Genomic DNA, 24,607 nt, shown 5'->3' with positions numbered 1-24,607 from the left:
GCCAGCTGGCTGGTGATCACTTGCCGCTGGTCTTTCACCCACTCGTTGGTACCCAGTCTTCAGTGCTAGGTTTTCAGTTTGTAGTCCCTAGCGCTTAGAACCTAGTCGCTGAATTAAGCACTTGATTTCTAATCATCCGTCCCTGGTCTCTGGCCCCTGTTTCTCTATTCTCGTTATAGCGGGTCTGCCTCCAAGTTTCCCTCACCCGCACACACGCCGTCGCCTCTGCCCTGGCGCCTGGCCCGTCAGTGGGACGACTCGAGCGCCTCAGACGCAGGAGACACTATCCAGACGGTCAATGTTTCTCAGAAGGCTGCATTCCTCCGTACACAGAACATGCAGACCACATTGGCCACCCATCCGCCCCGGCCAGAGACTTCCGAACAATTCCGGAGAGGTCTGGATCGGGGTCTGACGGAGGGTCTGCCATCTGGTGGCGGGGGTGGAAGATGGCACTTGGCAGTTCCGGACCGGCCTACGAGCAGCGCTAGTGGCCTGCACGGATATAAACCGGACCGTAACTCTGCCCTAAACTGTGTACTGTTATAACTGCCTTGCACTCCGATGTGAAAGGCGTAGCAATCTGTCCCCTGACCACAGTAATCTGTCCGACACCAGTTAATCAGACAAAATTTAACACGTAAGAGCAAGCACCCAAGACTTCAGACAAACCAGCAAACCGGCTATCCCTCGGTTTACTTGGCCCGTCCCGGTCCACAGCGCATACGCACCTTCTCTGTGTTGTCATAGTCCAGTTTGAAGACCCACAGTTTGAGCCGTGCGGCGATCTCTGAGATGGAGCCCAGAGTGAGTAGGAAGTTCTCCGCCGAGCCGAGCGGCAGCTCCGGGTTAGCCACCTGGGCCTCGCTGATCTTACTGATCTCTTCATCCGACGGCAGCAAAGAGAGCAGCTTCTGTGGTTGGTGAGAAGAGAACATGGTTGTCAACAAAAGGGCGTTATGATGCTTCAAGAGTCAAGTATAGACAGAATTATGGTTGACTGTCAACGGCAAATCTAGGTTTTAAGGCACTTTCCAACCGGGTCAAGTGTCTATGGATTGGCCGAATCGGACGGTGCTTTCATTACAGAGCCGCGACTTTACGCAACACAAACTAGGCATACTTTATCATAACACAGTCACCACTACCAGTATGTTCTATGGACTCGCCTCGATGCCCTCCTTGTTGATGATGGTGGCGTCCATTTTCAAGATGGCCGTCTTGATGGTGCGCGGCGGCGGCAGCTTGGTCATGCAAATGTTGATAGCGTTGGACCGCTTGTGGTCCAGCACTACGATCTCCTTGGTGCCCTTCGACTCCTGCTGCTTCTGTGGTCGTGACGTCAGCGGTCAGGTCAGCCATGACGTCATCAGGGGAGGACAACTGTGACGTAGGCAAGTGAACACCCAACACGGCACGGACGTAGAGTCGGGAATATTTTATGAAAGAGTCGAACTCGCAAAGACGCTCCTACACTAAGATCAGCTTCTGCAGTCTGCACTGAGCATCTCAGAAGGATTTTATGAAAATTACGGAAAAAAACAACCAAAGTTTGCAAACCTACAAGTTTATGAAAACACTCCAGATTAAACCCAGCCTTCGAGGTGGGTCGCTTTGCTCAGGCCTAAGCTTAAAAACGTCAAGCCAGCTGTTGAAAACATATTTAGCCCCTGGTGTCCAGAACTCCAGAGCAGTTGTAGGGTCAGATTATACGCGCAAATATGTTAATTGAAAGAAGACCCCATCATTAATGTTTAGCTAATTATAACTGTGCAACGAACACTTTGATTGGGTTGAAGGGAATTTAATGATATTTTGCAGCTATTATGATAAAATTATGTTTAATATGGCGATTAATATAAAAAGTACCACACAAAGTGCTTAAAATGCAAAGAGTTTCGTCAAATACGATATGATATGTGATAATGAAATGCGATGCGTAGCCTGGGTAAGCGTGAGCAATGATTTGCCGGGATAAGCAAACGCCATTATTAATCTACACAATACGGCAAAAGAAGCAGGGGAACTTGTAAACCTTGGTTATTGCTTAAAACAGCCAGCTCCCTTCGATTTGAGGAGTGAACGGTTTTCAGCACACGGGATAATGTCAAAGCACGTGTTACGCTTGGTACACACGTTTGAAGTACCAGGGGTTACGGTAAATTGGGTTACAGTAAGTAGTAGCAAAATGAATAAGCTCAGAGCGCTTTAATAAAGGTTAAGCAGCAAAATCAACAAAATAGCAGACGGCCTTTTGGAAGCGTCATGCAAGGTATATTCCTTTACCTTCAACGCACAACTTGAAATAACATATCATCCTGCCTGAATTATTTAACGTTACAGAACGCACAGTTTAGAGGTCTAACCGCCCACAAAGACCTGCACCTCAGTTCGGGGAGGGCCGGGGGAGGGGGCGTCCAGGGGAGCGGGTTGGGGAAGCCGGGGACACGCCGCACCCGGCGCCGGCGAGAGCTTACCTCCTGCACGTGATGGGCGAGGTCCCAGCGCAGACCGGACAGACAGAAGATGACAGTGGGGAGAGAGATGCGAAAAGAGACTCGGATTAGTACAGCGTCCACAGTGGTCGGCCGGCAGCCCTAACTAACGGCCTCAGCGGCCGACAAAACGGCAGAGGACACGGCCAGCGTTAGTGAGACCCGCCGCCCGCACCGGCCCGCCACCAGCGAGCGCAGCGGCCGCAGCAGGCCCAGGCGGCACCCAGCCGCGAGTTAGTCCCACCTAGGTGGCGCCGGCAGCGCTCACCGCTGGCTACAGATGGCGCTGGCATCACCGTCAGCGTTACCCGTGTTATACCGCCACTGCGTCCCAGCTCAGTCATTGGCGAGTCTAGCGACCCCAGCCACCCGCGCCGTCCCCAAAATCACCCAGAAACATTCACAGAGCCTCGCTGACCCGACGGCGACCGAAAGGTGATAGTTACTAGTTAGTCCCGTGGCAGACCACCGAACCCGGCTCCTACCTTGACGATCAGATCTTTGGCGCGAGATTCGAACAGGTGCTCGAGCTTCTGCGTGTCGACGGCCACCTCGGCGATCTCGTCCCAGATGGTGGTCTGGTTGGCTGGCAGGAACTCGTCCCGAACCTGAAAATAAGCACGGCGTCACCCATACGGAAAGGCTTGGGCAGAGAACACCAGTTTCCGTCACAATACCACGCAGAGCTAGGAAGTAAGCAATTGCTGTCCAATAATTTGAGCGTGTCGGAAGTATTGAGTTTTAAAGCCAAGCAATACAACACGAAACCACTAAAGCAATAAAACACGTCTAAGCTGTGCACTTACCTCCCTCCAGAACAGTTTGACCGTCTTCTTGGTTTTGCCCGGTATCGTCGGGGCGGTGCCGTTGGTCCTGTTCTGATAGAATGCCGACTGTTTGCCGTCTGTGACCGTCCTGCCGGGGCGGCCGCCGGGCGCCGGTGGCGGGGGCGGGGGCGGCATACCGGGCATCCTGGGCGGCGGCGGCGGCACGCCTCCCATGGGCGGGGGCGGCGGCACGCCGTTCGTCCCCACCGACATCGAGAGTGTCGGAAGATCGGCGTCATCTCGATCGTTCAGATCGGAAAAATCCAGATCTGCCAGCACCAGAGGTCTCTCCAGCCCACGGATCAGCTGCTCCCAGTGCAGGTCGTTCTCGGACTTTTTGGGCGCCTCGGGAGCCGCCTGTCGCACCACCTCGGGACTCTTGAGGTCGTGTTTGCTCTTGGAGCGCGACAGCTCCTCCTTGGCTTTGGAGATGAGCCCGCTGGTGTCCCCCAGCCGTCCGGGCCGCTCCTCGCCCGGTGAGAGCGGGCTCGGCTGGCTCAGCAGCTTCTCCCGCAGGTCCCGCACGCTGTCCTGTTTGAGGTCCAGCTCTAGTCGCCGCCGGGAGGCCTCGTCGCCCTCCACGCCCGTGGTGGGGGCCGGTGGGTGCTCGTCGGGCGCCTTCTGGTACATCATACCCAGCACCCAGGGCTTCTTCAGGATGCCGGACTCAGTGCGGCAGAGCGGCGCCGGCCCGTGGTCCGACTGGGGAGACAACGTCAGAAATTGTAAGTGAGGGAAAGTGAAGATAGACGTAATTGGGGGAATGTGGAAGAAAATACCTAATTGACACAATGTAACAGCTAGAAATAAAGCAACAAAGTTGGTTTATCACGACGGCGACGGTTCAGAGAGTCGTTGCACCATTCAATGTTACCTCAACCCTGTCCCAACCCCATCCTCACGCAGCCGTTGCCCATTAGGACCAAGTCCCCTTCCCCACTCACGCCCAGGGAGCTGGGGTCGCGGTTGAGGGGCACGCCGCCGGTCGCCGGCGGCTCCAGGCGGCTCAGCTGCGCGTTCTTGCGGTTCTGCTCGTCAGTCCTCCTGTCCGCCTCCTCCTTTTCCGGAGAGAGTGATCCCCGCTCCTCCTGTTCGCGGATGAAGCTCCTCTGCCGCTCCTGCCTCTCTCGGCGCCGGCGGAGGCCCGGGGTGACGCCCATCTCGGCGTCTGGGGGAGCAGGGGACAGTGGGTAGATGGGCATTGTGCATGGTAGATGAAAGTTGGTTAAATGAAAGTTATACGATGCCCAGCCGTTACAAACCTATTCATGAGTGTAACCAAGCCACCACGCCACCGTTTACATGGACAATGAGGAGCATGGGCTATCATATTCATAGACTCTACTCTGAGACGATTTGCAAGACAAATTAGCACCCAAATCGTACTCCGTCCAGCTAAATGGCTGTCATTGAACCCGTGCTTTTGTAGTCTGCACCAGGGTAGGGATTTGTCTGCACAACGCTCACGCTGCACGAACAGGAAGCTGTGTGCGTTGAACTAATATTTGACGGCGCAATACAACCGAGCAGTTTGCACCTCACACGTGGTGAATTTACGACCTGTCTTAGCTCCGAACGCGAATGTCTTGAGTCACTGCCCGGCCTTGAATTTTGCACATGTGCAAAAAGGTGGATTTGTAAGCAAACGTCGGACGGGTGTTAGCGAAGCTGTTTGGGTGCTTAGCGGTGGCGTAAGAAACGCGCAAAGGCTCGTGTCCGGTACCGGGAAAGGTTAGCTGACCATACCAAAGTAGTGAATTAGCGCTCAACTAACTCTCATTCTTTCCCGTCGCACCATGAACTCTGCAACAAATCGCCACCAGTCTCTTTGATCATTTGTCAGCCGTTCAAGCATTCAAATAAACCATTCATGACATCTCGATCACCTTTCATCCACCGAACAGCCGTTGCCTTGTGCCTGCCCTGATAGGTTCTCTGAAATTGCTTCCGTCATACTCCGGGCCCTGCTTCGATATACGGCGTCCCCAATAATATACAGTTACCTTCAATATACCCTCATACAGGCTGCTCCTGTCCTCTTATCGCCACTACGTTATCAGATCCATCCCCACTAGCCGACCTCCACCCCTCTGTCCAACCCCCTCTCCCCCGCTCCAAGTCCACCCACCGGCACCTAGATGGTCCTCTGAGAGTCGCCCTATGCCGCCCCGACTCCACGGCACCCAGCCTGAACTGGCGTCCTGTCTGCCCCGTCATCACCGGCTCTCAACAGCGTCTCTCTCCGAGGAACACTTTGTCCTCCTTCTGACATCATCCAACATCGGCTATGACATGCCGGCAGGGCTAGAGAGCGACGCTTCTGACGCAGTAGCGACGCTCTCAGCGCAGCGGCGGTCGGCGGTGTTGACAGGTCGCCGCCCGACGCAAATAGTGCCGACGCACGTTCAAGTGCACGCGGCGCGGGTCAGCTGAGCTCCCACGCCCACGCAGAGGCACGAGCGCCCTCAGTGCGACCCAAAACACCCACAACAGTGCACACCTGGCTCGGCAACGGGACGGGACGGGACGGGGCGGGGGTAGCAAAACCGACCATTCAATGATGGAAGGTCGGGTAGAGGGGGTCTCCGCCTAGTATGAGGAGTCCTTATAGCTCAGCGATGGAAGACATGGGACATTGACGGGTAGTTAACAGTGAAAGATAACTATTTGTTGGGAGAGGGATAGTGGCTTTGGCAGCCCATCGGTATTATTACCAATGCCAGGAGTGGGATGATTGAAATGAATCAGTGGGCTTATTTCAACAATGGTTGGCCCCAGTCCAGATTAGTTCGGTGCACTGAATCATTTTGAGCCGTGGTATCACTGCAGACAGAGTTTTCTGTAAGAATTGGCGCATTCGATCACATCCATGATGAAAACAAACGAGCAAAAAGAAGAAAAAAAACGGAAGCGTAGAAAGCTCAGACAACAAAATGTTATCCACCATCACTCGGAAGCATGCCCCTTTTCCTGATCGATACAAATACTGACCTTTCCCAATTATTCCCTTTGCAATCACTATTTTCAAATATGCCGCCCCGCCCCTCCCCTCCCGTCCTCCCTACCAGTTACCACTCACATTTGGCGGCGTCCTGCTGCGAGCCCGAGTGTCCGTTGATCTCGACCCCAGCTCCGGAGCTGCTCGGCCCGTCTCTGGCGAACATGCGCCGCCGGTCGCTGACGGTCCAGTTCTCGCCGACCGGTCGGTAGAAGGCGAACGTGGGCGCTCCACCCTCGCTCTCCTCTTCCGGAGAGCTGGGCGAGTCGGAGGAGACGCGGCGCGTCGAGAAGCGTCGCGAGCGACGCCGCTGGTCGGGCTCGCCGGCCGCGCCGCGCCGCAGCCGCGGCAGCGTCCTGACGGGGGAGCCGACAGTCAGACTGAGAAACCGTTGTGGGGATTCGGCACACAGTGGCCAACGGGGCAAGAAAGGTGCTGATTATGGATCGGGAGTCACTGACATGAAGCAACGAGGTGGAGGTTACGAGTTGCGACTACCAAATGATTGTACGCTTATTTGTGACGTTTAGTTATCGACGCAACTGAAATAACACAATTAACATTGGATGAAAGGCTTGGTCAAAGCACCTAGACCAGCCACACTGCCGTTCCCAATTGACCTAGCGCGTCACTAAACTGATGCTGGTGTCCGTCCTTCCACCACTGACCTGATAGGCCACTGACAGTGACCTGTCTCACCACTGACCTGATACTGGCGTCCGCCGGCATGCTGTTGCCGTCCGACTCGCCGTCCTCCTTCCGCAGCACGGCCTCGTAGATCTGCAGCTGCTGAGAGAGCTCCGGCTCCGTGTCCGCACGGGAGAGGTACCTGTCGAGAGGACAGTGGCTGTGAGAGGGACAACACACGGCCTTTTAGATCTGCAGCTGCTGAGAGAGCTCCGGCTCAGTGTCCGCCCGAGAGAGGTACCTGTCGAGAGAGGACAGTGGCTGTGACTCAGAGAGCGTAGGTACAGCTGTAACCGTTATACCAGCTCAAAACAATGGCAGATACCTACTGGGAAGGGAACGGGGAATACACTTGTATCGCTACGTCCGGCTTCAGAATCATTAGTCGATGTCTGGTAGCATTATCCAAGTCCTTACGTGCGTGTGATGTAGAACTCGGAAGTAGTTGTTTGGGTCATCTTGATCTCAGCTCCGATGGATACAGATCACACAGACACACCACTAACACTCAGCTACCACACACGCATCACCGCTAAATACAGAGTGCTCGTGACACCCACGGCGAGCACGGCTCAAAGATAGCGGGCACAGCGTGGACAGCTGAGGCACCAGCGCGGAGACGGGAGACACGACGGTGCACTATCGCCGTTGTGTTGATTCTACCGCGTACACAGCCTCCCGCACTGTCACCGGCGGCTGCCGCGGCTGCCAGTACAACTACCGTCCCGTCCCGTCCAGACTGACGGTGGCAGCAGCACACCCAGGGGCTATGGCATGCTACCTCAGTTCGCCGGTCCAGCACCATTCGTTGATCACAACTGACGCTGTAGATCGCTCATGGTCGACCTGATCCGCCGACAAACCCTCAACCACCCCAGCCTTACATCAGACCTGGCCTCGTCGTCACACACACAAAATCTCCATCACATCCCCTCAGGATCCACAGCTTCATCAGAGTCCAACAGCTGCACCTGAACTAGCCCTGGACGGTGCGGGACCAGGAACTGACCGACCTGACCCCTGGCACCGCCCCTGCCTCCACCGATTGAGAGCTCGTGTCCACAATGGCGCTGCCGCTGCGTGCCGGCCCGTGTCGCGCCGTATACCACACAGAGCGAGGTGTCACTCTATTTACTGTACCACAATGTGTGGAGCGTAAATGCAGAGCGGGGAGGGGCGCCCTTAGACCTGTCAATGTGACCGGTATGGGAGTAGGGTCGGGTGGTGTCCGGTTGGGGGGGGGAGGACAGGCAGGAAGAGGGGACAATGGGTGATTGGGGGAATGCTACAAAAACATGCAATGGACTGGAATAGATGCGTCATACGCATTGAACCGTGGTAAGTACTATGGCACACCAATGACATAGTAACTCATCCGCAGGGGATACGAAGTGGATAATAGTCATGTGTCATGGCGGGAAAACATCGCGAATAAAGCACTGTTGTATCTAACAATGCAACAATGCGGGACACATAAATGATCGTAACGCATCAACTATCACACTATAAAAAAAAAAAATGATCAGAACACGTACATTCGGACACCGATTTAGAACAATCGGCAAGCACAATTGATAACGGAAATTTAAGACATTTAAAAAATTCAGTCACCTTGTTTGGACATTTGATAACCGCCTAATATGTCAAACAATCAATAAACCATCCCGACATTCAATATCCGCTCCTCTCTCGCAGTGACGCGATCGATCCCAGTAATCTGTCCGGTAAACAAACAAACAGAGCCGGGAGCCCCCCCCCCCCCGTCGGCTGTCACACCAACTCGAATAGATCACACCTCGTTCGGGGCAGCATCATCACACATCCTGTCGCTCGTTTTCACGCATCGGTGCACAGTGCACAGTGCACACTGGACAGCACGGCATCGTGACGCAGTAGGGACGCGACTGAGGCGTTCAAGTGATACACGATGATGTGATCACCGTTAGTGGACGGTTATTGACGTGACATCATACTGACGTAAGCGAAGCTGGCATAGTGTGACGTCATAGGAACGTGACGATAACGTCACCACGATTCGATCGTGACCATGATATATCACGGAGCCCTGCTGACCGCACTGACCGCGTGAGGTCGTGTTGGGTATGCTGACGGAAAGGGAACACCCGTGGCAAACACCTCACCGCACTACGACCTTCAACGAGACACAACACTCACGTGATTGGTGCGTCCGACCACAGCGGTCACCACAGCAGGTCACGAGATCGACGTTGACTATAAGCCTGTGGCCTGTCACATATCAGAGGTCGAACGGCCGTGTGATTTGCATGCTACAACGACGCGAGCTCCAGCATTCCTTCTACCGGTTGTATAACATACCCTTTCTGTGTCCCACCTTACCACGACTTGCACCTTCCAAAATTACGTGTCTAATACCATCATACACAATCACCCCAATACCACCGACCCAGTCCCGTCCCTGCCCATTGCTCACTTGTTGGTAACGGCCTCGATGCCGAGCTCCTCGATCCAGTCTGTGTTGTCGTAGAACACTGACTGGTCGTCCACAGCGTTCAGCGCCTTGTTGATGAGGGTGATGGCGAACACGAGTAGCTCGGCGTCGGCGGCGTCCGACGACTTGAGCAGGGTCATCAAACCGTGCCACGGAGTCCGGCCTGGGGGGATGGGAGGTCAGGTAAGGTCAGGTCAGGTCATGACAGGTCATCAGATCGTGCCACGGGGTCCGGCCTGTAGGGGAGGGGAGGTCAGGTTAGAGCGTCATCAGACTGTACCATGAAGTTACTACGGCCTGTAGGGAAAGGTTAGAGTGGGTCAAAGCGTTATTAGACCGTGCCACAGAGTCTGGCCCGGTCGAGGGGAGGTCAGGTCAGGTCAGGTCAGGTCACATCAGGTCAGACCGATGAGTCATAAAGGAACGCAACGATAAATGAGACTAAGGAACATGCATGACTCTTTTACATCCATTAAAATGTATAGTTACTGTACCTAGGCCATGACCTCTGGCAATTCATTCATTAAGGTCCCCTTTAAGTTAACAACATCCTAAAACTCCTAACTCCACTATCCCTCCTCTTTCCCACCGGCTGCCTCTCCTCACCTCTCTCGCGGTCGACGGCTCCGACGGCCCTAACCAGCAGCAGTCCATTGGGCTCTGTGTACTCGACGAAGACGAGCAGCAGCTTGAGTGCCGTCTTGACCACCAGGCGGTACTGCGAGTCGAGCAGTGTGTACAGCCATTGGATGGTCTCCGGGTGCTCCATGACACCGTTCATGCCGTCCACGTACAGCATCACCTGGCCGAGAGCTGCGGGAGGAGGTATGGTAAGTAGTGGCAGGCCCAGGGACAGCATATTCAGCTGGTCGAGAGCTGCAGGGGAAGGCACAGTCAATGAGACATCTTCAGACGTAGCATATTGGGCTGACCGAGAGCACGCGAGGGGGCGATACGGTGATTGCAAGTTATCAATATACGACACGTTCAGACTAAAAGGAACCATTGAGAGATACAGGAAACATGGTTAAAAGTGTGGAACAAATAGATACAGTTAATTGAAGAAGGACCAAAACTCAATAAACATCGGCTTTCTCGAGCATACCATTTAAAAGACAGAACGGGCACGTCCCGGCATTTCGATGCCATAACCACTCGGAAGGAGATAAATAATCAAAAACACAGAATGCCGGTCACGTCTAGTAGCATTAAATATTGGACTACGGAGGTGGCAAGGTGGCAGTCTAAACCAGCTTGTCAGCAATATTTCAAATAGCTCGCTGCGATAACGAAACGTGACTTTATTCCAAACATCTGTGGGCGCGTGTTTTCGCTCCGATCCGGACTAACGATTAACAATCTGTCGCCGCCGCCAACACCGATTCGATCGAAACTCAAACGTCACTGCCACTCGAGCCCCGGCGAACCGCGGGGTGCGCTCTCAACAGATGACCGTCACCCCAGGCCTGAGCGGTTCACCAATCACCCTCGGTCGCAACAAGAACAACAGGACCGCCTGGTGAGCGGCTCGGGATGGAGACGTCACAACCGCCGACTGGGGTGGCTGGGTGTCCGTCTCTTACCGCCCACCGCCTGATCCCTTCCTTATACCGATCAACAGCGCCCACCCATCGGGACCATTAGACCAGCTCACGACCGGGCGGGTCAGATTAACTCAGTATAGCTGCAGCGAGGGCGACTGACAAGGCCCTCGCTTCCACTACACCAACTAACCATCTACATTTATCGGAACATATCGCAGCGCCGGGCGCCGCTAATTACCACATCTATCCGCGGTCTGTTCCTCGCCGCAGTTCCGGTGCTAAGATCCAGCGTGTTTCCATACTGGTAAGGAGACAAACCGCGCCGTTTAAAACACAGCGCTGCCGCCCTGTACCAATTATTCAGTGTCGCGACGAGAGCGCTCCCTCCCTGTTCTCCTTCCTACAGAGCTAACTCCTCACACAAATCAAGAGTTCCGCCCAGGGTGGGAGATACAGCCCTGGCCGAGGGAAGGGCGGGCTCACCTCGTAAGATGTAGTTCTGGTACTTCTGGTCAGCCTCCATGCCCACTTTGATGAGACATTCGAGGCCATCGTTACAGACAAACTCGTGCACAAGATCCTTATCGTCCTGAAATAGACCAGCAACGTTAGTATAAATGGCGTAGTTATTTATATACGAGGTGTTTATCAACCATTTTAAGGATTTACTGATTTACTGATGTGACAGAAACTTGGCAATGCTCGCTGTGCACAATTAATGTTCACGCGTAATCTGACGTACGTATGTTATCAGATTCAGTAGCGTCGAGTCGACAAAAATACACCGTTATCCAAACCAGGACCTGGTCCGAACCATAAACCATGCTTGCGCAGTTAAGGCCTCAATTTTCGGGGAGCTTTAAATCCCGTATAAAACTTGCCACCAAAGTCAGCGTCATGACCGTGAGCTTAGTGATGTAGAGCAAAGTCTAGTCATTGTATGCATAGTAGGTCTGCCTGCGCCCTGGCTGAGTGCGGGTGCTGACATCCCGACCAATCCCCATTCTGACAATGTGATGAACACAGATCCTTCCAAGATACCCAGGGAACAGCGAACCCGTTACTCTCAGCCTGATGGGACAGAGATACAGGCCGTATTCTACATAGATGAGGTGTCGACGCAGAGACATTGTCTCCGATATGAGGTGACAATAGGTGTTCTGCGGTGCAGATTCATAGAACTACCGTTCGGTGCGGGTCCAAGAAACTGAACTTCGGCAGCTAGTGCCATTTGAAAGGACAGTTAACTGCTCCATATGTATCACATATGCAGAATGCGACATGGACCGCTACATGACAGAATTCATGCAATGCGAATTTCGTTCATTCTACACGACAAATTCGACCTTCCTTTTATGTATGTTAAATGTACATGCACAGTGTGAAACGCATAGTCTGTCCACGCCCCACCATCACTGCCTCGCAAACGCACCTGGAATATCTGTTTGAGCGAGAACAGCGCCCTCCGCAGGTCCCGGTCCTGAGAGTTGAGCAGCTTCTCTGAAACAAAACAGCACCATCGGTTAATCACCTCGTCAAATATTGACTCACGTTCCGAGCCTATGCCACCGTCCCGTCAGAGGCGGTCTCGCACATTCGTGCCTCCAGTGCCGGAGCCGTCTTGGCTCAGAGCCCAGCGGAGCGGTCGCCGCCGCTCGCGTTTGAAAACAAACGTGCCGGCGATCAGACGGCAGCACCGTCCCCGCCCCCGCCCGCAACCTTGGCGCACATCTGTCTGCAGCGTTTGCGATCGCAGGCATCATCAGTGGCTCGGTTGCAGCCGCCGAGGGACCGGGACAAATGGCACTTCACGGGGACTGCAGCGGCCGCAGGGGAACATAACACCAGAGACAATCTCCAGACACGCCCGTCGGCTGTTCTACAAACTGGGCCCATCGCAGAAATATTGAAACGTTTTGTTCTTAGATGGTAGTTCAGAATCTGACTTAGGTACGTGGCATGGTTTGCCATTTCCTTCCACACTTTGTCAACATTTTCTGAGGCACGACAGTCATCCTCAACATGTGCCAACGCCAGCTCATCCTAGTATCCAAACCGACCGTCTCTGAGCTGAGCTGGAGACCCCGGCCCGGGGAGGGTGGGACGGGGTCGGAGCAGTGCCCAGTGGAGCAGACAGTCGGCCGGCCGGGGCGCAGGCAGCAGATGTTGCCGTGTCAGTGAGCCAGTGACTGCGGCAGAGCGGCTGAGCCGCAGGTGTGACCTGGATGAGCCCCGGAGCGCCGGTGGATGGTGACAGGTGATGGTTTGGGATGCCCTAATGACCGTGCGCGGGGTATAAGCGGGTGCTGGGGTTACAAGAGAGGAAGGTGAGATGGAGAGGCGTCATGTTGCAACGTTCGTAGAGCATCCACTGAGGACATCCGATGCATGTGACGATCGCAGAGGGCAGGAAAAAGCGATGTTATCAGAAAGACGAGCCTCGATAAATAAAGACTTTCTCAACAATTAAATCTATTCGTTTCCAAGGCACATAAGAGCATCATACCCTGTTAAAAGATACGCATCAAACTCCAAAAAATAAGAGATACAATTGTCCTTATAACATTCAAATAAATAATTCAAAGACGTTTTCCGACAGCAACTCTCTGCCTAGGGAATGGAGTACTGCCCCGGCGGTAGCTCCGATGTTCCGATTACCGTCAGTTCACACTGACATCCGTGATCAAAGGGCTTCTGTGGCTGCAAACCATTTAGCAGAGTCCATCCCTGACGGCGATGCCGCGGCATTTAGACGATTTATTCCCACGATAAGGAAGCAAAACACTTTTCAAGGACAGACAAGAAACAGGTTAGGTAGCATTCTACATGCCATACCTGCAAACCACAAGTCGGATGCTTAGAAAAAGTGATAATGGATAAGAGTGAGAAAGTGACTTGTATCTTGGAAGCGGTCGCCTTTCAGACCAGAGTCACGACCCACTCACAGCAGAAGCAAAAATTTCCAAAACAAAATACTGTGAAGGGAGTCGGAAACAGGGAGCCAAGACAAAGGGAAGCGTTTAATTTCATGACCCATTCGGGTCACGGGAAATGAGGAATCCACCATTTCTCTTTGAAGCCGATATCCTAACTGGCATATGAATTCGCTGGCATATGACGGCTGTCGGTTTGGACTAGGATGAAAATGGAAAGGATATAACCATTCAAACGCAGCCTCAGTTTTTACATCTTTCAGTACTGAATTTGTAGTTTGTAATTATATTAAAGAAACGAACAAATCATACTGCTCGGTGTGAAACCGTACTTCGACGCCGTAAGGATTCCCAGTCTCGTTCAAACAGACCCGAGCATGTCTGTCTGGCGTCTGCCCCCGGTGTCATCTCACCCCGGTACTCGAGTATATACCAGCTGCACTCCCCAAGTAGCTCGGCTATGCCGTCACGTGACGTCGCTGTCGGCGGCGACTTTATTGTCGTTTCCCAGCGTCACCCGCCGCCGACAGATCACGTGTCAGCGGTTCGGGCCCGTCTGTCGACATACCGAGCTTGTTTGGCGCTGCGGTCCCACCACGGATATCGCACCGGCGCATATTGCTGTTATCCAGTTACCGCGGCTAGGTCTGCTGAACTTTCACTAAGAACGTTGGTGATCGACCATACCTACGGATATTTTAAAACGTTGTGGAAATCGAAATATGAGACATTGAGACAAGTGTTAGGGTCAAGTGTTAGATTGAAGCCCAAAGTTGTCGCCTGTTTACGCTTATTAGCCCGTTCTTCCCTACACAGTACATATGCACGAAGTGCACAAGTGCACAGTGCGGTCGTGAAGTCTTGCTCCCGCCGTGGGGGCGGGGGAGGGGGCAAAGGTGACCTGACATGAAAACCTCACTGTCAGAAGTGGGATTCGAACCCACGCCCGGAGAACCGGACTGCGACCTGAACGCAGCGCCTTGGACAGCTCGGCCATCCTGACGTCTATCGTCATGAATTTACGTCCATAAATATTTTTTTTCATAATATTTTACACCGATATAGCCTGTAATATTTTGGCTACAATCCCACCCATCATCAAGAGCAGCCAAGAAGTTGTGAGAAACTATTGATCCTAACCGAACGAAAAGACGGTACAAATTGACCTAGAGTGACCTAGGCTTTGCTTTACAGGCATTCATGAAGCAAGACAGTGTCCGAAATAGGTATAGGTATTTTAATTCAACATGGCTCGACCGTTTTGTTTTAATTATATTGACACCTATCTACTGGAGCTGGAAATAGTCGGGACACGGTCAGAAAAAAAAAACGAGACACCAACTTACCGATGATGGCGTGGCACCGCACTGACAGCTGGGTACGAACCACCAGCGCGTTCTTCGGACTGAAACAGAGGAGAAATAACGGTGTCAAGATAGCTCCGGTCTGACAGCACATCGAAAAGGCACGGGTTCATAGCATCAGCATTAATGTGACAAGACGGACCGCAGGGGGGGGGGGGGGGGCTGAGGAGGCCAGACGGTTAGCGGTGCCCGGTGAGCGGCTGACAGATTCCGGAACTACTGTCAATGGAGGCCGATGGTTGAATGCGATATGATATATGTGCGATATTGCACCCTTCACTTGGGTGACAAGTGGACATCGACAAGCTCGTAAGCCGTGGCAATGCATATCAAGACACAGTTCGAGGCATGATAAGATGGTCGAATGGCTATGCATATAACCCGGGAACGGGACTTATAAGCTCAATCGAAGCGAACGAACAGCTGTTCGCCGTCACAGTTAGCAAGTTGAAGCTTTACAGCACATCCTACCAATATGAAGACAAAATGTCTTTCAAATCTGTTGAGGAAAACATTCCGCTGCCTTCTTTCATCAAACTCAACACACACCCGTCAAATAAAGGCTGTTTTACGACCTCCCTACATCTTAGCCTATCCGCCACATCCCTTCACCCGGTAGCTCGATGAGGGGTACGCACGCGCCTCGATAAAACAGCCGCCCGGTGTGTGTGCACGGTCATCCCGGTCCCGGATTAAACTCGCCACAGAGGAAAGAGCCGTGAACAGTGAACAGCCCCCGGTCACGGAAGGGGTTCATGGCGCATGTGCTGCCACGGGTCAATGACCGGGCACACAGAGCCAAGAAGGGAGCTGATCTCTTCGTTGACACGCACAGGATGAAACATGGAAGGGTTCATAGAGGCCATTGCATTGGTGTGAATTGATTTGCTGTTCCTTATGTGACTTGTGTGAAACTTAAATCTACTATATAGTTCGTGCGGGTATCTGATATCTCAATAGCGTATGGATGTATAAGCTTTTTAATTTCTTGACAAACTCAGTGAGTCAGTGTGCATCCTAGTCAGAAGCGTACCAAATCCGGTCTCGTTTCGAGACACGACTCTCAATCCAACTGCAACCAGCCCATAGCAGAGTCTTCCATTTCAATTGTGGATGAGCCTAATAAACCCCGGCATGTGCGCAACACTACAGCACAAAATATCTTGTTACTACGCCCTTGCAGGTTACGGTTCGCAGCTGTTCTTGCTACTGCCTGCACCAAATGACAACTGTGGCGCCCCTCGCTGCAAAGTGCCCACTCTGATAAGATAAACGATGTCAATAAGCGCCACAGACAACATAACTGGACCCGAGTTGCGGACAAAGAGTGACGAGGGGTAGGCAGAGTGTACTAAGATTGGCTGCTTATTTCAGGAGCGATTGTGCATTGTGCACTTGAAGCCATCATTGGCTACTCAGTTTCGCATCGCATGGTAATTTGAGTTTGAACTTTGAGTGCTGTGCATACTGTATGCGACGTTTTCGCACGAGTGTCACAAGCACGCATATCCTACATAGGTTTAATTAACACGTAAACGATGCTATTATTTTATCGACAGTTCAGCGTGATTTGCAACGACAGCTTCAGACTTTTTCACCTCAAGCCTAAGGGAAGAATAAATGCGGACATTATACCTATCTTCCCATGCATTATCAGCATTATCAAATACCCATCGCGCCGCCTGAAGTTAAAAGCGCTGCGTTCCATTCCGTCAACCCGTTAGAGGTGATGTGACCGTCACACTCACTATCTAAGCGGGTTCGCCGAAACACTTTGCAGCGTTCATGTCCCGTGTCCACTATAGCAGTGAAAGATAATGCAAATACCCAGACCCCTGACAATTTCGAGGGGCTCAGCTACTTCACTCCGCACGCCAACATGAAGCCGACAACACGCTCCGTGAGCAGGGAAGCCGGCGTCACCGACTGGGTTACACCCACAGCGTGGGCGCACCGGACGTCCAAAAACTGGACTTCAAACGGTACGGCGCATAAAAGATACAGGCGATATATAGGTACAAGAGATATAAAGCAACCAAAGCAGCTAATTCATATACGAGCTGGTCAGCGATTCCGCCGCCAGCAAAGGGCTTTCCAAATTCCAATCCCACAAGTTACAATCGACTTCCAGTTGATTTCAATAGGCGAGGGAATTTCCAAACCTATAAATAAAATACGCTGCTATCTGCGCAAAAACTCTGGCAAAGTATATCGAAAACGCCCTAAAAACCCCACCGCCGACGGCTGTGGGTAAATTATCGGCCGATACCGAACCAGAATCGAGCGCTTCCGTGAGCAGTATCGGTGTGAGATCTGACAGCGTGACTGGGCCAGACACCACTTGCGCTGCCCCGCCCTCTGACGCGTCAGGTCACCGAGTCGAACCCACCAACCTGACAGGGCGCCGGCTATAATGACGTCGTAACTGTGAGATGCCAGGATGTTCACGGCCAGTCGATCATGAATCCTTAGTGGCTGGCATCCTGTCAGGGGAGATTTGAGAGCCCTTAAACGACTTCAGTCGTTCGAGCCAAACCCTCCTTCTTTCCATACACTATGCAGACAGACATGTGACTGCTCACTGCTCAGATGCAGATAAAACGCAGACTGTTTCTCTCACGCCACCCACAAGACCATGCCGTCACCGCCACCTGCGCCGGCCGCACCGCCGTCGGTACCGTCGGGGTCCTCTGGCCGGCCTCACACACGCTCACACGGCTGGCAGCGGCGGTAGGAAGCTGGCGGAGGGCCAGACCAGCCGGTGGCAGCCGCCCGCTCGGCCCCGGCCCCGTCCCGCCCCGCCCCGCTCTCTGCCCCGCTCTGTCCCGCACAGGGTGTCCGCCTGCAAAACCGGTCCACGCGGCGCACCGCCACACCTGGACAACGGGTGCACCGCGACTGGCACTGTCATCACTCAGACCGGGAGAGGCGGCATGGAACTGAGTGGTCTGGCTCCTCCTTCAGTCCAGTCTTCACGCCGCTGCATAAAACCCATTGGTATCATGCTAACGAATCGACGGGAAGAAGCGACACATGGACCTTCAGTGACCTCAAAACTGTGCGTCACCAAACTAGCCAAATGGGTTGAATAAGTTCCATAACCACTAATGACTCAAATGGACTCATCTCAGATTTGCTATCCTTGCAGCCACAACAGTCCGACTCTTTTTCGGTCCTGAGCCCGCTCCCGCTCGTCCTCACAAAAGGGCGGGGGCGTTTGTGAGCTCCCGCCCGTCTAGCTCGGCATTCTCGGGCGCCCCGCCGGCTGTGTGTCAGTACCGACGCGTTTTAGCCGGGTTGTGTCAACAGGCGAGCGCCGCCCACCGGCGGCTGATCTGGGACGGGTCGGTCGCCAGCGGTGAGTCAGCCACAGTTGTGACCTGTGGGCGCGTTGTGTGGAGCCACTGCAGGCCCAAGTCTGTCAGTATGACCCCAACAAATCACCATGTGGGAGCGTCCCTCAGCAGTAGAAGCATGGCCGTTCGGAGTTTATATAACTAGCACCGCCTCTATATGCTGCAGACTGTCAACCAGATCCACATGGTCACAGGAGTGGTCGCCGGTTAGGACAGCAGTCAGCAACAGCCCCCTGCCCTGTGACCAGACCGGTCCAGTATTCTGATCAGGTCTCGCCTCGGGTCACAGCGGCCCTCTGATCAGTCCTCCGCCGAGCGACCGTTCAGAATACATGAGCCACTCGAGAGCGAAAACGGCCGGCATTCTTTGATCGGCACTACCCATCACCTAGCGGCGGCTTGCCACCGAACGTCATCCATTATTCTAGCAGACAATTTATTCCCCGATGCACTATTCATTTCACATGTTGCCATGCGATGTAGTGACACGTCAGCCGTTCATGATCAGCCGTTCAGGAACAGGGCCTGTCTTTGTCATCATAGGCGAAAAAAAAAAACTCGAGAACATGATATGGTCAACGCTATACTGATGAGTAAGTTATTACCAATAAGTTAGCAGTTCGAATATTTATTGGCATTGCTCCCGCTAGATGGCACTAGCATTCTTGCCTGAAGGTAGACTGTACCGCAATGCACATGACAAAATGCGTGCAGTCCCATAACATCGTCCTTATTCAACAAACGTTTTGAGCATCAAAGAGGCGAAGTATCTAAGGGGCGGTCGTCTGGTAGGACCAATGATGCGTCTAAGCTGTTATCGTGACACGGATGTCAGGATCAGCAGGCGGGATCTCGAGTTGACAGGCTGGGACCAGGTGATGGGACAGGCAGTCTCGACGGACGTAACTAAGCTGGCATTTGTGCTCTACTCGACAACTTCCTGCCTCAGCCAAAGCAGTGCCAGTTTCTATTCTAACCCATGCATTCACAGTCACACCCACTCACTCACTCACTCACTCACTCACTCACTCACTCACTCACTCACTCACTCACTCAGTCACTCACTCACAACCAATAGGAGATGGAAATGTCCATTGTTGACTTCCTTGCAAGAGAAACTCAACATACCTTTCAATACAAAGTAATAATTCATGGCTTATGCATGCATCAGTAGTTCAGATATGCACTTGACTAGCCAAAGCGATAAGTATACACTATACAGGTAATGCCTTGGAACATTTCGTGACAATGCTGAGGCATAAATGTCGAATGCTGCAACGAATGACATTTCCCACATGGGGCACCACCGGAATTATGCCTCAAAGTGGTAGTAAAAGTGCGACCATTCTTTACTTGAACCAGTTCGCCAATACTTTTGCGACATATTTATGCTCAAACACGAATTTCCACTGATGCTGAGAAATGGAATGCACTCATTGCATTCATGCAATGGACTACACACAATCATCATGACAATCTCAGAATGTGAGGAAATTTGAACTCAACCAGCGATTCAATCGAGTGTGCGCCGCGTTTTTAGCTGATCTCTGATCCCGACAGCCGCGATATGCGAGCGATTCCCGAGCTGCGAGCGAGCCGGGATCGGGTCGAGCCAGGTATACAGGGTGTCCGGAAAGTTCTGGCGCCTTTTTTGGACGTCGTCTAACGCGCGCTGTGATTATTGGACTTTCAACCAATCACCGCAGATATGACCCCTCGTTCACCGCTCAGCTAGGGGTCGCGTAAATATGACCTTGAAACCGTTTTCAGTGCTAGGTATATGGGCGAAGATGCGCCTTGTCGCTGAGAGCCCGCGCGCGGGGGCCCGGTGCGGCTTGAACGAGGCGCGAGTTGCAACGCGATGCGGCGTTTCCCGGCGAACGGTTGAGCAGGCAAAGGTGCACTCCAGATCGGAAATGTCTTAGAAAATATTCTCACTCAGCTACAACCACGGTATGCCAAAGCTGCTGAGACTGAAGCAGCATTTCAGCGGCAATCGAAGAAAATCTTGGGTCTGATGGACACAAATGTCCCATCATCTTCGTCAAGGTCAAATAAATGACTGATAGGCTGGTCCACGAGGGGTTCCTGGACACGACAATCAAGGCGACTTGCCCTAAGGGTCATGTCGCACTTCAACAGCACGGAGCGCCCTCCAACAACGCCGCTGCCGTCCAAACCAAACTGACAGAGGAGCTCGGCGGACCAGATCACGAGATTAGGCCACCTTATTATCCCAGCCTTAACCCGCTCGACTAAGGCATGCTACGCGTTTTGCAGAATAAGCTCTAGGCCACCTCTCATCCCAGCCTGGAGTCCCTGAACACTCGCATCATGACAGCATGGGAGGACAGGAAATGTCCTGCACCGTCAAAACCCGCAGGCGTTTCCGCCCTTGCGTCGAGGCCGTCGTCGGCACAGACGGTGGTTACAATGAATGGGCACTTAGCAGAAGGATGTGGCTTGGTGTTCCTGGTCATTGTTTCGTTCTATTGTTGAGTATCTATGGACCAAAGGCATTTATCTTAACAATGTTGAAAAGCGCCAGGACTTTCCGGACACCCTGTATCATTGTTGGCAGCGGCCTGGAGTTGGACGGACGCGTCAATTGCCGCCAATGCTGCAGAGCGCCGGTCCCAGAGGTATTTCGGTCGCACCGCCCCAGAAACGATCGGTACAGCTCTGCGGATCCGAAGGTTGGGACTTTAATTGTGAAAAACCGCCCGCCCGCCGCCAAACGCAAAACCGCAAAACGCACGCCCAAAACGCAAACGCAAACTTCGCAAAAAAAACAATCGCCCGCCCGCCGAAAACCGCAGAAAAAAACGCAAAAAAACGCCACAAAAACGCCCGTCCGCCGCAAAACGCAAACACTGCCGCCGCAAAAAAAACGCATCGCCCGCTGCCAACCGCGCAACGCCGCAAAAAAAACGGCCGCCCGCCGCAAACCGCAACACCGCAAATAACGGCCGGCCGCCAGCAACCGCAAAACGCCGCAAAAAAAACGGCCGCCCGCCGGCAACCGCAAAACACCGCAAAAAACAGCCGCCCGCCACAAACCGCAAAACGCCGCAAAAAACGGCCGCCCGCCGCAAACCGCGCCCGCAGGCAAACGCAAACACCGCAAAAAAAACGCATATACCGCCGCAAAAAACGCCCGCATCGAACGCCCGCCCGCCGCCAGCCGCAAAACGCCGCTAAAAAACGGCCGCCCGCCGCGAAACGCAAACACCACAAAAAAAACGCAAAATCGGCCGCCCGCCGCCAAACGCAAACACCGAAAAAAAACGCAAACACCGCCGCAAAAAACGCACGCCGTCCGTTAAACGCAAACACTGACGCATTAAGACAAATATGGCGCCTTGCGGCAAGTGTGGTGCATTCATAGCTGCCGTTTAAGCAGCCATCCCTCAATCAAAGCGCATCCTAATCGTCCCATGTTCGACAAAGTTACGCATATTCTGTGATTTGCGGCAAAAATGGCACTTTGAGACAAACGTGGCGCACCGCGACAAACGTGGCGCATTCGTTCCTGTCGCTTAACAATTCATCCACCCACCAAATTCTAGCCCAATCGGACTTAAACTGACAAAGTTATGTACATTTAAATGTTTCACTTTAAAATATCTCCGCAACGGAGGTGCCCAGATTTGCACGTGTGCCACGTGACCACCGGTGGTGCAAGCAGGACTTGTCCCCTCACTGATTGCACCATTTTAGTGTTCCTGGCTTGTGCTGTTTTGGTGCTATAAGGCCACAAATCGGCAAACACACGATAATCTGGGAGGTACGCGACTCAAACACGTGGCCACGTGGCACGTGCCGGACCTCTGATAGCTTCACCGTTCACGCCACGTGATGACCCATCGACGTGGCCATCAGCAAGTAAAAGATGACCCCGGCAGGTGTCACCGTCCCTGAACAGTGGACGGCTAAACTCGAAAAACGGGAAAATTTAGGGAAATTTCACCTTTCGAATATATAATTTCACCAGAATTTTGAATTTTTCATTTTACAAAAAATCCGAGATAGCAGTTTTTTAGCCCCCTTCATTCTGTGTTTATACCCGTTTTCAGATCGAACCTATCATAAAAACTGATGGCCTGACGGCTATTTCCCCCATTCCTTGCATTTCACAATGTTGGTGTATTTAAGAACAAAAATTGACCCCGTGCCACGGCACGTGCAATAGCACGTGCGCCACGTGACCACTAGTGCGACAAGCTGGACTCATCTGCTCACCGGCTGCGTTGATTTGGTGTCGCTAGGTGGAGTGGTTTCCACGCCATAGGACCCCAAGTTGGCCAATGTCGGATTTTCCCGGAGGTTACCCCATCAAACACGTTTGCACGTGGCACGTGCTTTTCAATCGCCCCATATCTGACCCATACCACGTGGTAGCCGACACCCTGGTGCACAACATATTGGAACTTTTTCAAAATCTAACGTGGAAATTTTTTGTAAAATCGATTTGAAAATAATTTTTCGAAATTGCCATAGGCTCAACATGGGGTAACTGTCGGCGTCGATTACCCGAAATTTTGTCATTTATATTTTAAATAATTACATCCAGAAGGTGAGGTGCCAGCCCAAGAACTGACCCTAAAAATGTGGACAAATATTACTGAACAGATTTTGCGCAAATCGCATTTTCAATTTTTCCCCATGTTAACCCTATGGGAAAATGCACGTGCCGATTACCCCAAAACGGGTTAATTATATTTCAAGCGACCGATGCCAGCCGGTAGCTCCCCCACACGGGACCAAACGCTGAAAATGGCAAGAAAATCTAACGAGCCGTTTTCGAGGGTAGGGGAAAGTGGGGTAAGACGGTCAGGGTAGGTAAGACGGGCACCCCTTCTGCAGACCAAACCAATAGCGCTACGAGCAAGAAAAGTTAGGACCAGAATTGCCTTTCCCACTACACACCACCATTCAAGTCTGGTGAATTTGTGTTCAGTCGATAATCTTTTATTTTGATTTCTTTAAAACACTCATTTCATTGAAAACATCCATAATGTATTGTGCAAGCTTTTGTGTACAGCACTATAGAGTTAAAAACTCGCAATCACTTGTGGTACACTCATATGCCAACAGTGTTCATTTACGGCGGATTTGCTTTGTCTGCATCAAATTGTCCACAGCGAAAAATCGTGCTGAACTTCTGACATTGAGTTTGGGGTAAGACGGGCAACTATGAACCCAATGGGTCTGTAATGGTGAAAATATTTTTGTTGCTGTAGGAAAAAAGAAGCATTTCTAATAAGAATATGTTCGATTCCGATACTCACAGACATGTTAGCAATATTCCTTCGGCACAGTTTATTCTCGAATAATGAATGTGAAAAACGGTTCTACATGGCTTCTGAACTAGGGCCTATATAGGAGCATACGCCTTCTGCACGAATCTCGTATACTGCCATTTCCGAAGCACTTGAGACCAACGAGCGACTGTATAAATGCGGCTAATCTCGGGCATTTGTTGCGAGCTGCGCTGATCGGTGAAAGAAGCTGGCCGTCTTGCCCTACCCATGTGACCGTCTTACCCCATGGGGTGGGGTAAGACGGGTTTTTGCAAGGTTTTGCAAAAATAGCTGCAGTTTATTTGTTGAATCAGGTCTAAGTCTCATCTTCTGGCAAATGAAAGTAAAATGTCTGAAAAAGGTTTTCACCCAGTTTCCCGTTTCTATGATGTTTCTAACCGGCCGAAAAATGGCTCCAAAGTTAAGGTGCCCGTCTTACCCCACTTTCCCCTATCAAGATGTCCTAAATCGCGGCCGAAACGCTAAACACCCCCCTAGAGAGGTAGCTCAGGTTGGGATTTTCAATAGAAAATCACAATTCTAAAGAATAGTGATTGTCTAATTGAAAAGTCCCAACCTTCGGATACAGACAGTCAAATGCCAGGTCTGGTCTCAGCATCGTTCCCAGAC

At 52.4% G+C, this 24,607-nt stretch overlaps 1 protein-coding gene and 1 non-coding gene across 3 annotated transcripts in view; both read right to left on the bottom strand.

The window, feature by feature from the left end:
• Positions 1-24,607, bottom strand: part of LOC122393045 (FH1/FH2 domain-containing protein 3-like) — a 98,471-nt gene that overhangs the window by 15,493 nt on the left and 58,371 nt on the right. For both annotated transcript variants that reach the window (XM_043388626.1, XM_043388627.1), the window contains 12 exons: positions 15,301-15,359; positions 12,454-12,521; positions 11,505-11,610; positions 10,084-10,290; positions 9,460-9,640; positions 7,027-7,149; positions 6,402-6,676; positions 4,267-4,490; positions 3,302-4,024; positions 2,981-3,103; positions 1,170-1,328; positions 732-914 (listed from right to left, as the gene is read on the bottom strand). In XM_043388626.1, the coding sequence (XP_043244561.1) occupies positions 732-914; positions 1,170-1,328; positions 2,981-3,103; positions 3,302-4,024; positions 4,267-4,490; positions 6,402-6,676; positions 7,027-7,149; positions 9,460-9,640; positions 10,084-10,290; positions 11,505-11,610; positions 12,454-12,521; positions 15,301-15,359 (2,431 nt within the window). The remainder of the gene's footprint in view (positions 1-731; positions 915-1,169; positions 1,329-2,980; positions 3,104-3,301; positions 4,025-4,266; positions 4,491-6,401; positions 6,677-7,026; positions 7,150-9,459; positions 9,641-10,083; positions 10,291-11,504; positions 11,611-12,453; positions 12,522-15,300; positions 15,360-24,607) is intronic.
• Positions 14,874-14,957, bottom strand: Trnal-cag. The gene has a single exon. It is a non-coding gene; the product is annotated as a tRNA-Leu (tRNA).

The sequence above is a fragment of the Amphibalanus amphitrite genome, unplaced genomic scaffold, assembly GCF_019059575.1.
Source record: "Amphibalanus amphitrite isolate SeventyFive unplaced genomic scaffold, NRLGWU_Aamphi_draft 000513F_arrow, whole genome shotgun sequence".
Classification (NCBI taxonomy): domain Eukaryota; kingdom Metazoa; phylum Arthropoda; class Thecostraca; order Balanomorpha; family Balanidae; genus Amphibalanus; species Amphibalanus amphitrite.
This window is presented reverse-complemented; position numbering and strand designations above follow the sequence as displayed.